The sequence below is a fragment of the Setaria viridis genome, chromosome 8 (genome assembly GCF_005286985.2).
Source record: "Setaria viridis chromosome 8, Setaria_viridis_v4.0, whole genome shotgun sequence".
Lineage (NCBI taxonomy): Eukaryota > Viridiplantae > Streptophyta > Magnoliopsida > Poales > Poaceae > Setaria > Setaria viridis.
The window spans coordinates 7285213-7300129 of record NC_048270.2 but is presented as its reverse complement, the minus strand read 5'-3'; the positions used below and the strand labels follow the sequence as shown (position 1 = coordinate 7300129).

Here is a 14917-nt window from a genome sequence, read left to right as displayed (position 1 = left end):
CTAACGCTGTCACTAGCATCGCACCTAGCACCTCGTCGGTCCTTCCCACTGCCACTCCAAGCACGTGCCCCACGCCACCCCCGGAGCCCCACTGCACGCTGAGAGAGAGAGAGACCTAGCTGCCGCCGGAGCCCCACCGTGGGCCGCTAGCTGAGGCCACGCCTGCGCCCGCACCCGCCGGCCTCTAAGCATGCCGCGCCCGCCTACTGCACAATCTGCCGCACCCCACTGTGCCTCCTCACTGCAACCGGTGAGTCAGGGGCGCGCTAAGGGGGGGAGGGGAGGGGTAGCAGGGTTAGGAGAAGGGCTTTGATTTGGCTAGGGAAGGGAGGAGAGGGTTGAGGTCTGCTGAGGGAGGGAGGAGAGAGAGGGAGGGAGAGGGGATCCAGCCAGCCAGGGAAGGAGGAGAGGGAGGAAGGCGGATCCGACCAGGGGAGTCTGCAAGGGAGGGAGGATGAGCCGCGAGCGGATAAGGAGGGGTCCGGGTGTCCACTATCACTGACGGGTTGTTTTTGGAACTGGCGGTGAAGGTTTTCACTGCTGGTTCATTATTGAAACAGGCGGTGATACCCCTTTTCACGGCTGATTCCAATGTCCACTAGCCCTTGTATGCTTTAGAACTGGTGGTGAAACTTTGTCACCACCAATTCTCTTACATGATGATAGCTTGTTCTGTAGTATTAATTGCGTAAATTTGCACCCAAATTAATTTTGACATTGCATAAAGAAAGCTTCTAGTAGATTCCATTTTCCTGGCGGGAGAACAAATTTATATTAGATGAAATATATATGAAGACAAAGCCAAGACCTAGCACATACATCATGCCCTAGCTCCAACCTTCGTGCACTACCGTAGAATAGGTGATCAAATTTGTATTTGAGTCATGCAAAATTAATATCAAGTTAACATGTAGTGTGCCGTTTGGGCTCCATGCACACGGAAACCAAAAGCAAAGCATCGAGGACAACAGTAGCATTCTAGCGGCATCCTGGCAGCCAATAGTATCGTTCCTTTTTTTAAGCAAAATTTACTCGCCTCACATCTTACTGGCCCTATCACGTCAGAGAGTTGGTCCCATCGCAAGGAAACCAAAAGAACACCAAAATAGGGCGCAAACAAAACCCAGCAACCATTGCCTCCTTTATGGAGTCCCTGACACAAAAAAGGCAATGGTTACCAGTTTCCTCGACCTTCAACTTTATAAGCTCAAAGGCTGGCTGCCGAACCACCATTCGACTGTTGGCGTTCTCTGCTTCCAGTGTTCGTAGAGGAAGAGGGGGAGTAAGCTTCGGAGGATTTTTGTTCATGGAGAAGTCTGTTGATTTACGATCCGCTGACGTAGAAGTCCAAGAGCATGGGAGAGTGGTAAGTCTTTCACTGAAAAGTGCCATTCCTTCTAGCCCCAATCGACGAAATAGCTCTCTTGCAGTTCTATCAGTCCGTAGAATCTATCTGCCTTAAGCTTTAATACAAGATTCTGCCTCCGTCACCAAAAAATTTGTATTATCGATGCTGAGATTCATAGTTTTCAATGTCCGTTACAGGGCAGTTGTTTCAGTTACTAGTTGTTCAATTTTGCGAAAATTGTTTGTGAGTTGAGCCAAGAACCTAGACAACTATTTTTCAACAAGGCCACCAGGAAATAAACAACTACAGGCTCGTTTTGAGTAACAGCATAACCGGCAGAAGTGAAAATTTGTAAGCATCCTTGCATTGTTTTCATGTCTTCCTCTAGCACCTCGGTAGGGAAAGACCCTTTGGCTGCAGTAGCAAGTGTCCTGTTGTTTTTCATTCCTTGCTCTAGCACCTGAGTGTTGTTGTAGACTTGTAGTACTGAAATATAATAAAAAATGAACATTATTAATTTATACATTCTATTCCTCACTAAAACATTAGTCGTCAGGAGTCGGCTCGTGAGAGACTTAAAAACTTTAAACGTGTCAGATTTCCCACGATGACATTTTTGGACCTGAGGAAAAGTTTATATGACAGCAACCATGGGAACGGATTAATGGAGATAACTAACGATGAGGTACTTTCTAGGCTAATAATACTCCTGCAAATGACGGTTTTTCGCAAAATTAAATCTGACTGCTTGTTCCATATGGCGTACGTAGAATTGTTAATTCCATTTCCATTTGTACAGGTAACAGCTCCTACAGTACGAATGGTGAATGATGAATTAACACATGAAGAAACCACATTGTCCAACAGCAACCCTTCTGTTGACTTGGTTTGTACGCCAAACCAAAATATGGATCAGAATTATGATGTCTCTGAAGGCCTGACTAGATTATAAATCTTTCCTTATTTTCCACGCAGGGGATGCATAATGAGTACTCAAGACGTCATACTCAAGATTAATGAGCTTTGCCAGCAAGCATTCTAAAAGCCCAGATCTATTTGCCTCTAGATTAACCAATATCGGCCTAAGGATATACGGTAACAAAACTAGTATCAGTGGATGGTCACGTATATCTTCAATTCGTGGAATCTTGATGCAACAATCACTATTTTTGTAACATGGATGCAGGGCTCGGAAGATCACTTCAGGATGATGATGATGCTGGCCAGTCAGCTGACCCACAATGCCTCCAAAACATGGCCAAAAGGTTGGCAACTAGGCATTGTACCTTTTTTTTCCGTTTCTATCTCTGTGTGTATTACAAAACTGAAAATTTCAATATGGTGTAGGCTGGAAGGTGGCAACAGCTCACCGCAGAGTCCTGAAATTTCCGGGCTGTACAACATTCCGCTCCATTGTGTGGCAGGACTCTGTGTTGAATTGTACCCAATGCAGATACAACCAGATACAATCGGAATGGACTGTGACAAATACGTGCCTGCTTCAGAGTTGGAAGGGGACCAGTCCACTGAATTTCCCGGTGCCGGAAAGAAGCTGGCATGCAACAACCGTGAATGTGCAACAAGGAGGCTTGGACAGATAGCGACGTCAAATGCTAAACGCGTGCGGCAATGGATTAATAAGATTAATAAGAGAGCTCCAGATGCTCTACTGGCAGGGTAGGCAAATATAAAGCAGCTTCGTATCTTTGCATTTAAACAAAGCCTATGCCAAGATTTAGTAAAGATCATAACAAGTCCGCTTCTTCTTTTTTTTTTTGCACCTGCAGGGTTTGGTTGCAACTTGAAGGACCACCTGGTATGATACTCGCTGGATTCGAGATCAGACGATTCCTGTTCCGATCGATGCTCGACCCCAAATTGGCTGATGCTTTTGTTCGGATGTTGAGGTTACATGAGAATGCAACAATGGCCAGACGCACAAAGTCTCCCGGCAGGCATTACGTGTCTCCTTCTTAGGCGGTAAGGTCCTTATGCATTAACATAATTAACCATGTAATTCAGGTAGCATTACTGATCCAATTCTGACAGTACTATTTCCCATCTAGATCAATATCACCAAAAGGAACTGCTGCATGGAATCATCATATGAAATGTTGAGGTCGCCACAACTAACCACGCTTTACGACGTAAACCGGTGCACTATTGTGAGTATGATTGTCTCATGCAAATTCTGCAATTGATTCCTTCATGCAAACTCAAAAGTCAAAACATTGATTTCCAGGTATTAACGTACCCTCGTCCTCTATGGTGATGTATGGTCATGTTATGCATTTCATCTTTCAAGAAACAGAGTTTCAATCATGGACCCAAATGCTAGAGACCCAATGCCAGAGGAGAGGATTCAGAAACACACTGATGCCTGCAATAAACTGCTCCCACATCTATTGTACTGCATGCGCAGACTCACACGGAACCAAACTATAGGTCATGGATGCTGGAACCCGACAATTCTTCTCCCACGCGGCAAAAATGCATCAGTGTAAGTGAATAAGTGATCACATTTCTTATATTTGCAAGCTAAACAATCGAACCAAGCATATACTTCGAAACGAGAAATTTGATTTGTAATCCATGCACTCAACTGCATGAGATGGTACAACGGAGACGCTGTCTGTGTGCCGCCATTTGGGGTGAGTACAAAATCATTGCAACTTCTTGCAAACTACTAGAACATGGACTTGTTTATCAGGGATGTGCAGTTAATTTGGTTCCCCACCAATGCGCAGGGTGAAGCACCGGAAACAAGAAGAGATTTAGGGCCTGTTTGGGAGCACTCCACCTCAGAAAAATCAACTCAACTTCACTAGCTCCACACTTTCCTAGCTCCACTCCACCAACTCCAAAAAAACATGGAGCTGCTGCACGTGTTTGGCTAATGGCATTGCTCCAGCTCCAAAAACATGAGCACTTGTTGTGAATGGTCTATTTTACCCTTCGTAAACGGACCCACATGTCATACTCTTCTATTTTCTCCTCTCTTCTTCCTCTCTCCTCTCCTCTTCTCTTCTCAGTTTTTGGAGGTAGAACATGCAGAGGTAGAACCAGCGCTCTCCGGTGGGCACCTGCCCACATTCCTATTCTCCCGTCGGCTCGCCGGAGGATTTTATTTTAAGAATGCAGAGAAAGAAACATGCCTCCGTTTTCCAAGCAAAGCATATATTCTTTCTGGAAGGTCAACGACAAGGCCCCGGCCGTTCCAAGCTTCTCGCTGGCCTAGCCGTCGCGTCCATTCAAGCTCAGAGGCGACTGCCGTTCCGAGCTCTCCAAGGGCCCACGCGATGGGAAGCGGCGCGGTTCTTGACGGTGGTGTTATTCCTCGCCGCGGGGGTCCTCTTCGCGCCCGAATCGCTGGCGCCTCGGCGGCCACCGCATCGGGCACCGGCCTCTAGGTCGCATTCATCGGCGGCACCATCCTATTCAGGTAAGCAAGCGCCGCCGCTGCCGCTTCGTCCGCCCCAAGATCAGATGGTTGGAAACAAGCGAGAGCTCGCCCGCCGGCCCGCGCCCCGGCCGCGCCGCCGCGGGGAGCTCGCCCCCGGCCGGCCCGCGCCCCGGTCGCGCCGCCGCGGGGGAGCTCGCCCCGGCCGGCCCGCGCCCCTGGGAGAAGAAACGGAGACGACGGGAGATAGAAAAATCGAACCGGTAACTTGTGTAACCAGTGGCAATGGTGGGTAAATAACCCCAACTCCATGAGGAGGTCTGAAAAGGAGGTTTTTGGAGCACCTCTTGAGGTACTCCATAAAAAACGTGGATCTACCCCCTGCTCCACCTTTTTCCTGTAGCCGGAGTTGCTGGAGCTAGACGCGTTTGGCTGCAAAATTTTTGAAGTTGGTGGAGTGAAGCAATTTTTTCTGGAGTGGAGTGCTCCCAAATACCCCCTTAGTTTACAGGCTCCTTGCTGTGGAGTGCAACCTTGTAGCACTCCGCTCCAAGCTGCAGTTTCCGCTCTGCAGTAGCACGGGTGGCTGCGCATACACCGAGGTAGCCACCGAACCGGCTACTGGCCATGGTGGCGGTCGACATGGCGCGAAAACAATTGCGGACCCAACTACAAACTATCCTCCACCTTAAATGGGCAAATGGGAGGTAAAGACTAAAGAGAACAAATGGCAGAGAGTTGAGGAAACATTTTCATTTAAAGGACAACTGCAGTACGACAAAACTCTGGCAGACACTGGTCCGAGGCAAAATAAAATTGCACATACAATGGCTTAACACAATTATTTGGTACAATAATAGACACAAACGACTGGAATGGTCATTAAACTAGAAGATGCTAATGACCATAATCACTTCAGCCGGAAAAACTATTTCATCTTGTAGCAGGTGGGAGTAGTGCCCCTTCTCACCACGCGTGCTCTTGTAGTGCCCCTTCTCACCACAGAGCTGGGCATCGATCTCCTCTGGCCAGAACGACTCTCGAAAGGATCAGCATCTCAAGGCAACCCAACGGACGCCGCTTCATAGCTGGAGGGGTGACCAACTTTCCTAGATTTTGACCTGGTTGTGACACCAGCATCAACTTCTCCGTTCGTGCCTTCAATTCATTTATGTTGTTAGAGGTTTCTCTTTTCCTCGACCCAGGGCTTTCGATCGGAGACATGAAGCGGCTCTGCGCTGGCCTGCCGCGGGACCTGACACGAGGAGGTGCAGAAACATTACCCAGATCACACTCTGTTACGATGGTAGATGATTGGACAGATGAACCATCTGGCACCGCCGTAACGCCATCTCCAGATGCGATCACCGTCATTGATCGAATTGCCGCTTTTCCCTTGCTAACAAAGCTGAGAGCCTGCCTACATGAGCAACCCACGGAAACCAGCTCCATTGCAGCGTAATTCAGTATAGAGTGCATAGAGTGCAGCCCAGCATGGTCAGGAGGCCGCACGTGTAACAGCAACCTCATCTTCTTTATTTTTTGCGAATCACACAGTGTGATGCAGACATTCACATATACGTATGCATACTCACACCTATGAATACACGCATGCAATCCTTATCCCTATAGGTACTTTCGAAAGACGTAGGTTCCACCATAGGAAATCTTACCAACTGAGCTACAGCAACCTCATCTTCACTTCACACTTTACCTCTATGGTCTATCGCTTAAGTAATAAAGACGGAGGGCAAGTTGGACAAGCACTGGGTACGATTTCAAAATGATAAATAGTCCCGACCAATTCCTGTTACATAAGAAACAAATGACAGTTACTCAAAAAAAACAAATGACAGGACATACCAATCCAAATTATATCATAGGCAATAACATAATTGGATTTGTCTTGATTTGACCAAGGATCAGAATGGGTGATCAGAGGAGGGGTGAATAGAAGCCTTTAAAATTCTCTCTGAGAACAAGGGCTACATCCCGATTGTCACCCCAAGTATACCTCACTTGTATTCGCCAACATGGCATTCGCCAACATGGCACAAGTTAAAAGGTCACCCGATTAAAAATTCTCAAAGTGACACTACTAATTAAGTAGCTAAAACATGATAGCACTGATTAACTAGCAATTTGCAGAGATTAGAACCAACTACAAAGCTTAAAGCCAAACCTTGATGGGCTACTGGACCTCCTGGGCTGTTCCAACAGGTACTGGGCCGCTAGCTCCTCTTCCTGGGCCGCTGCTTCACTTCACCTGCTGCTGGGCCGAGCCACCCACTGCTGGGCCGTGCCGAGCCGAGCTGGGCCACCGGTGCCGGCCTGCCTGGGACTCAGCCGCCTGGGCTTCGGGTCCCGCCTGGGCCGCCGGCAGCGCTGGTGCCGGCCTGGCGCCTGCCTAGGCCATCGACCTAGGCCGCAGCCAGCTGGGCCTGCCCGTGGCCAGCTGCCGCAGGAAACCAGGAGTGATAGGTATCTATGGTTTTGAAGCATATGTATCCGGGATCCTGATGAATTAGCTAGGCATCTTGTTTCCATTTTGAATTGAACGTATTTTGATGTAATCTCACGCAGTTACTGATTTGTGTGAGCCCTGTTACTATGTCATGTTTTTACTGACTGGTTTTCAAGGCCGTCTTAGGGCATTATATTGGCTGTTACTCCTTCCGTTTCAAATTGTATGTCATTTTGACTTTTCTAGATTCATAGATATTATTATGCATCTAAAAATATACTATATCTAGAAGCATAATAATATTTATGAATAAAAAAGCTAAAACGAGTTACAATTTGAAATGGAAGGAGTATCATTTTTCATGTGTGAGCTTATTCTGTTTCACCATGTTATTTGCTTCCTTGAGAAAGTCTTGCATCCATGTCACGGCCACGGGCAGCAAGTTAGCCCTTTGGGAAGGCTATAGAACTCGGCGGCCCAGCTGCCGTGCCATTCCGGCTGAAGAGCTCAACTGGCGGCCCACGATAATCTCGTGCAGGTCTTTGTTTCGGCTGTTGAGCTGCAGCCCTGCAGTTAGCAGACAAGTTGGGCGCACTGTATTTTGTGCGACTGAAAAAGATGAATGTATGAAATATATGCTCCGTTTCAAATTGTAGGTTATTTTATCCTTTTAGTTATAGATATTATTATGTATCTATGTTTAGACGTACATAAACCTAGAAAAATCAAAACGTCTTACAATTTGGAACGGAGGGAGTATCTGGAACTTGAATTTTAAACTGAAAAAATTACTAAAATTCCAGCATGTAGAATTGAGATTTTGAGTAGCCAACCTGGAGATGACGTCACGTGGCACGGCGATAAACCACATGCGCGGCTGCACGTGTTTGAGAGCCACTCACTAGTGTCGAAATTCCTGAGATGACCTGCACGTACATGTATGCGCAAAAAGTTATATACTCCCTCCATTCCAAATTATAAGTTATTCTAGGAGAGTCAAAGCATCTCAAGTTTGACCAAAATTATAGAGAAAATTATAAAGATTTATGACATCAAATAGGTATACTATGAAAATATAATTGATGAAGAATCCAATGATACTTAGTTAACATCATAGATGTTATTATATTATCATATAAATTTTGTCAAACTTGTGATATTTTGACTCTTCAAGATTCTTAGAATTACTTATAATTTGAGATAATTTGAGATGGAGGGAGTACAGTGCAAGTACACATGTAACTTGTTTAGCATGAACACCACGGCAATCACATGTTAATCTTTTCGATGAACCGAACAAATTGGCCTGCCTCGGCACGTGTACACACACCAGGTTAGCGTTGCAAGCGGCGCGGGTTACGCCGCCAACCCACTGGGCCATGCCACGCCGCACGCCTGCACAGTTCCACATCATAGCCCACGTTGCATGTGACTCAGCCTGCCTAAGCGCCACTTGCCAGGGATGGGTGCGGCCACGCGGGCTGCCGCATCAGCCCCCAAAAAGCATGCAGCTTACGCGGACGGGTAGCGGTAGGGGTGGTAATACATCAGTGCTCACGTACTGACTTTCACAATTCAATTCAGATCTATCTATTTTTAATTTAAAATTATATTATTATAGCTTGAGCTCAAATCTGATTCTTAAATTTACTAAATTAAATTAGAGAATCCTTTACCACCCGCAGGCTGTCCGACGTGCAACCATATACACCAAGTCGTTTAAGTGTGGTGTCAGTGTCACCAAGTCATGAGGTCTTTTTGACCTCAGATTTTATGCACGTAGCAAGGAACAAGATGGGAAACGTGCATTGCTTCGCCCTTGGAGTACGTCCTCTACGCGAAGTACACCACAAGAATATCGAAACCATGCAATAAACTTCCTCGGACTGGACCTGAAAGAGATCGTCCACCGCATGGAGAAACCATTCTGCGCTACAAATTCGTGCCCCTCAATTGCGTGGGGCAGACCCAAAGCCTAGCGAGCCTGGGTGCCTGCCGGGGCTCCGCGCTGAGCGCTAGTGGACCTTCATAGGTCAGCACGGGCAAAGAAAAGCCTTACGCGCTGGCAGCCCAACTCAAATACTCCTAGCTCAGCCTTGCTGCCCAGGCTCCCCGGAAACTTCTTGAGTCCGCTACTGTCTGGAGTTCATCATGGACGATGAGAGACATGGTACACTATGTTTTTTTTAAGGACAACATGGTACACTATGTTAGCAAGTACTGAAATTAGGTGTTTTCTTTGTAGCCCCCCGATATTCAGGTTTGTTTGAGATTTGTCCCAACATAATAAGTACTCTTCCATCTTTACGACAGCATATATGCTTTTGAGAGAGTGGCTTCGCAACCTCTTCTACCGCTGCATCATCCCATCTTGTTCCATCAGTTATAGACGATGTTTTCAGGAGCGAGGGAAGTGATCGTTGAGGAAACAAGTAACAATCACGTCAATGATCCCTCTTAACCAAATGCCCGGGGTTGCCATCACTAAATCTTGGCCGCATCTTGTCTAACTACTAAAGGCAAATCCCTTGGCAGCAAAGTTGTGGCTCCGAAGAATTGTCTTTCTCTGTACTTGTGTCTGTTGTCAACCATGTTTTATGAAATGAGTGACTCCAGTAGGCCAAACACACCATCCTTAATTATCTGTTCTTTTCACTCATTCTATGGGAAAGGGATTCCACTTTTCACCTCCTACAAAGATGGATGAACAATAGACAAAATTAAAACATATATACTCAGTTTAACTTATATCTGCCGGCAGCGATGTGTCATCCAGGGTGAGTAACATTTCACTCAGCTTCAACTTCAAGCAGAATTGAAACATTTCCAGCTCAAAGAACAGAAAGAAAAAATGGGGGATTAAATCCTGAAAAGGGAAATGAACAAAATGTTGATCACAGTCTAATAAGCTAGCATTGTGAAAAAAGCATACTAGTACTTACATCGTCAGAAATCATTTCACTGAACTAAGAACTGTTGGAATATACTATTAGACAGGTAGTACTATTGCGAGAAGCTTGCCGTTGCCATGACGAAACTCTTTGCATTTTTGAGGCATGCCATGACGATACTGCAGGAAATTCGATCAGTCGGCTTAGACAGTTTGCAAGCGAGCAAGTGCAGCCAAAGTCTGGAAAAGGGAACCTTAAAGGAATGTTGTGCGGGCCCATTTCGATCTATACCTAACTCCAAAGTGACCACTCTCTACTTAAAAATTGAACACTTTTTGTAGCACCTCTCACAAGTTCAAAACTGTGTACACGAAGCAACAAGTCTTTGGATGTATCCATACCATGTGGACTCAGTACTATGACTGACACATTATTCATGGTTCTCGAACTTGATTTTGAGATGTTAGGCCAGTTTACCATTGGTTTTCTCGAACTTCATCATGTCTTGTGGCTCTAGATAGCACGCAGATAGTGACCCGCTATCAAGTTAGGCCAGTTTACCGTTGATGACTTTCTGGAAATCAATTGGTTGTTATATTAAATTCTTGAATTGTACTTTGTTCATTCATAAATATAAGGAACTCTAAGTTGGTTCTAAGTAAAATTATCCTAAGAATGATAAAATTTATAAAAAAAGAGTATTAATATGTACCACACAATACATATTAATTTTTTGTTTGCGTCAATTTTGGTATAAAATTTGTCTAACTCCACACACACACAGAGTCAGGTGGGACCGACGATCGGCCAAATTTTGTCTTTGGTGCCTGCTTACAGCCGTTGCAGACCTAACCGCTGACATCAGGGGCCGGCGCCGGAAGTTGCACGTGCGACCTTGCGTGTTTGACGGCCATGTGTACTTGATGTCTGTTCTGCATCCGGTTCTTGTCAGACTGTCTTGTTTCCTTGCGTTCAGTCGTTTCAACATTCTCAGATCCGTTCTAGAGCTGGGAGCGTCAAGGGGTCGCTTTCTATGGAGATATAGAATTTTTTTTAAAAAAAACAAAAACATCATCACGTCTTACATAATAATCCTTGAAAAAATTGTTCGTCACACATTAGATTACTGACGTTATACTTGTGTATACATACATGCATTTCACGTTCACACACAGCTCGATCAATTCGACTACGACAGTATACGTACGCCTTGCCCATCATCACTTGTACGTACGCCTTGCCCACATCATCATTTGAATCCGCCTTGCACGCTCAAACCAAGAGTTTTCTCATGATGATTCTAGCTAGAACGATTGACAGGAAGAGAAACGCCTGATCGACCAGAGCATTTCGCGCCACACAACGTAAGCCCGTGCGTCAAGATCGAACTAACAGAACCTGAGTTTATGGTGGTCGATCAAGGTGACCTGGCGTACGTTAACTGTGTCCACGCGGGCAACGAAAAGTGATCACGTTCACACACGGCTCGAGGGCAACTTGTTGCCACTCGATCGGTCGAATTTCCAAAACGCTGTTCTCAACACAGTGCTGGAAATCAATTAAAGCCACCAATTAAGTGAGCACATCCATGAATTAAAATTGGTTCTTGAGGGAAAAAAAAATAAGTTTCTTCGAATTGTAAATAATCGGTAATACGGGTCTTATTACATACCTGGTCTGGTAATTGGTAATATAAAATCCACGTAAACCACTTGAATATGACACGTTACGAATATGAGCCTTGCTTACCAGGTCCTAATATTCAAGGGGCCTACGTGTACAGCATGGTTGCCGTACGTGCTCGTCCCTTGCTTGTGAAAATGCACATGCACGTGGATCACATGTTTGTATTGATACAGACACGCATAATACGCAAGAACACACATTAACTAGCTATAGGTACCATCAAGTTTGATGTTACGAATCTCCGAGATCTTAGACTTGATTTTTATGTATGTCAAAAATTTAAACATTAGCCAAGTTTGTAGGGAAGAAGATCCAACAACAGACCAACCACATATGCGTGCTTGTCCTTTTTTCCTTTGATGTATCATATTTCACCGGCCGTGATGTCACCGTACCTTTAGGGGAGTACTAATGATACTCACACAATGCAAATACAATTGAAGTCATCAACATAAGTCGGCCGGCACCTATACATGTGCTAATGCATTGAACTTCTTTCTCTGAGAAAATACGCTTTCGCTGTATTTTGCGCCTGCAAACAATAAAAGTAATGACTTTATACCAACCGGCTGTAATTTTGCTTGTCTCGACAGCCGCCTTCATCTGAGTTATCTCCACACACTGCTGGAGAACCGACCTTTCATACTAGTCAGTAACCCCCTTTAGTAGCGGGCGTCTGACTGGTACCGATTGTTCGGTACTAAATGGGCCATTTTGTACCAGTTGTACCAACGGTACTAAACTGCAAGACACGTCGCGCTGTTGCGGACGGGAGTTTAGTACCGATTGGTTTTACCTACCGGTACTAAATGCTCCTTCTTTTTTTCCTTTCGTTTTAATTCGTGGGTTGGTTAGTATTCGTATTAGTGTAGAATATCCGTTTACGTATAGTAGTAATATTACGCTAATATATATATATATAACCTATAAAGTTTACATATATTATATTTATACAATTTATATACACTTCAAATATTATAAGTTTTCCAAATGCAATACACATCGTCATCCGAGTTCCTGCTTGGATGAAGTTGACCCAAACTTGTTCCATCGTAATAGAATTCTCTCTTTAAATTTACGACCTCCTCCATAAGAAATCCACATAGTTGTTCTTGAATTGCCATGAGTCGTTCTGGGACGATGAGATCTTCTCTCATTTCAACAATCTGTCACATGCAAATTAACATCATCATTTTAAACCAATATATGTGCAGATTGAAAAATATTGAAATTGATATGAATTGTATTTACGTACTTGGTGTTGACGGTCCCTGCCTTTCTTGGGACCTACAATGCCGTGGATGAACTCACAACAATAGTATCCACATAAGTTGTTTCCATCCTCCCGCCTCAAACACTAAATATGAAAAACGGAGTTATGAAATATTCAAGCAGCCATGGTTTTTAAACAAATGACATGCACTAGATGTACAATTGAAATCATACCGGAAAGTTATCACTGATATGAAGTTCTTCCTTAAACGGTCCTAGGTGTTTTTTTTAATGAAGCAAGCCCATACCCTATTAAGCATGTTTACGATACTTTGGTACTCTACTTTTGGTTTCCTCTTTGGATCCAGCACTGTGACATGGCTTCGATCAATCTTGATAACAAGCAGTATCCAGTGGAACCTGTTCATATACATATACATATGCAATGTTAGATATACTTATTATTAACTTGAACGGATGATGAAAAAAGGGATGAATGACTCGCTGAAAGTTGTACAGCAAAAGTATGTATTGCATGTGATATTGTTTATCCAGGAAGTTGAAAATAGTCTTCATGGTCCAATTTGGCCATTGCATTAAGCATTCCTCGTTTATAACATGCGGGTCCATGAAGCCGACATGATAGTATTGTTTTCTCCAGCAATGTTGAATCTCCATTCTGCATGATAAAAAATAAAAGAGGGGATGATACGACGTACAATTAATGTAGGAGCTAGAATGTAGATATTAGAGCAAACACTTACAGAACCCATACGCTAATGAGGGACTTGTCAAGGGTGTCTTGATGGTACAAGTACCATAGACTTTCAAACTCGATCCATATATCATCTAGCCCTCGAAAGTAATCACGATCTTGAACCCTAGCAGCTAACATGATCCGTCCATCTACAGTTGCCTCCATGTACCATTTATGAAATACATACATTTTTGTTGGCAGGTGAGGCACGAATTGTGGCTGCACAAGAGGTTCCCCCAACTTAAACTCCCACTTACCAGCACCCGGGTCAGTTTCAATATCATCCCCCCCAAGGAGTTGCTCTTTTGTGAGATTGGTCTCAGCAATCCATTTAGCTAGAATCTCATCTTCTATTTGAAAGTACTTTGAGCGGATCGATCAAATGTTGAGATTATTCTCCGAGCTGGGGAATGGTGGACCGTGATCTTTTTTTTCTTCTCAAATGACTTTGTAATTGAGCGATCATAGTCCGAGATGGGTTCTTTCACCACTTTTTTAACCACCACAGATTTAAAGTATTTCTTTGTTGCTTCATCAATTGGTGGTTCCTCGGGCTTCTTCTTTCACCCGAAGTGAGCAACAACCTCAGCCATAGATATCGCATGATTTTCCTCCATAGTTTGTTCATATGGAAGTTTCGGAGGTGGAGGCTTTGCTTTCTTAGGAGGTGGATTCTTCTTTTGCTTTGGAGGTGGCGGGACCAAAGCCTTCGAGTTTTTCTTCTTACGAAGTGGAGGCTGAGGTAACAGTGGACTCATGCTTTGGTCCCTTATAGCTGGTAGGGACAATGGACTCATGCTTTGGTCCCTTGGAGCAGGTGCATCCCTGGATGGTGGCGTTGGTGATCTATACCTTGAGCGTTGAGGGGATGATGCGGAAACTGTGGCTACTTGTAGAAACCTTATGTAGCTCTTGGCCCAACAAATCCAGGTGTGGATGGCATGTCCCAATTCCGCTTCAACATCGCCTCTAGGGATCTCGAGGTCCAAGTCTTCCCATCCTGTTTCCACTCGGTCAACCTGGACTCTATCATATCCTTTAGGAATCTGCATGCCATGAATTGTCCCTCCCCGTACCAGTACTTCAGCAATACCGTGAGCCACTACTTCAACCATTTTCCTCACCGGAGTAAGAAGCTCACATGGTAGAATACCACTCA

At 44.8% G+C, this 14917-nt stretch overlaps 1 protein-coding gene across 3 annotated transcripts; it reads left to right on the top strand.

Annotated features, from left to right (window-relative positions):
- The first annotated feature begins 214 nt into the window (after positions 1–214).
- LOC117866977 (uncharacterized) lies at positions 215–4891 on the top strand. Of its 3 annotated transcripts, XR_004643061.2 has the most exons (10): positions 215–1366; positions 1946–2033; positions 2148–2234; positions 2324–2443; positions 2535–2613; positions 2696–3025; positions 3136–3328; positions 3415–3513; positions 3591–3999; positions 4096–4891. XR_004643061.2 is itself a non-coding variant. In XM_072290188.1 (7 exons), the coding sequence occupies exons 4-7, from the start codon at positions 2365–2367 to the stop codon at positions 3323–3325; spliced, it is 678 nt and encodes a 225-aa protein (XP_072146289.1). In that variant the 5' UTR covers positions 215–1366; positions 1946–2033; positions 2148–2234; positions 2324–2364; the 3' UTR covers positions 3326–3401. The 3 variants fall into 3 exon arrangements, 1 of the variants encoding a protein (XP_072146289.1); XR_004643062.2 differs by lacking the exon at positions 1946–2033; XM_072290188.1 differs by lacking the exons at positions 3415–3513; positions 3591–3999; positions 4096–4891 and having other exon boundaries at positions 3136–3401.
- The last annotated feature ends 10026 nt before the right edge of the window (positions 4892–14917 follow it).

Excerpts from the sequence above, each read along its gene's own strand:
- LOC117866977 (XM_072290188.1), top strand. The coding sequence starts at position 2,365 with ATGAGCTTTGCCAGCAAGCATTCTAAAAGCCCAGATCTATTTGCCTCT. Across the intron at positions 2,444-2,534 it reads TATCGGCCTAAGGATATACG|GGCTCGGAAGATCACTTCAG; the intron begins GTAACAAAACTA and ends ACATGGATGCAG. Across the intron at positions 2,614-2,695 it reads CTCCAAAACATGGCCAAAAG|GCTGGAAGGTGGCAACAGCT; the intron begins GTTGGCAACTAG and ends AATATGGTGTAG.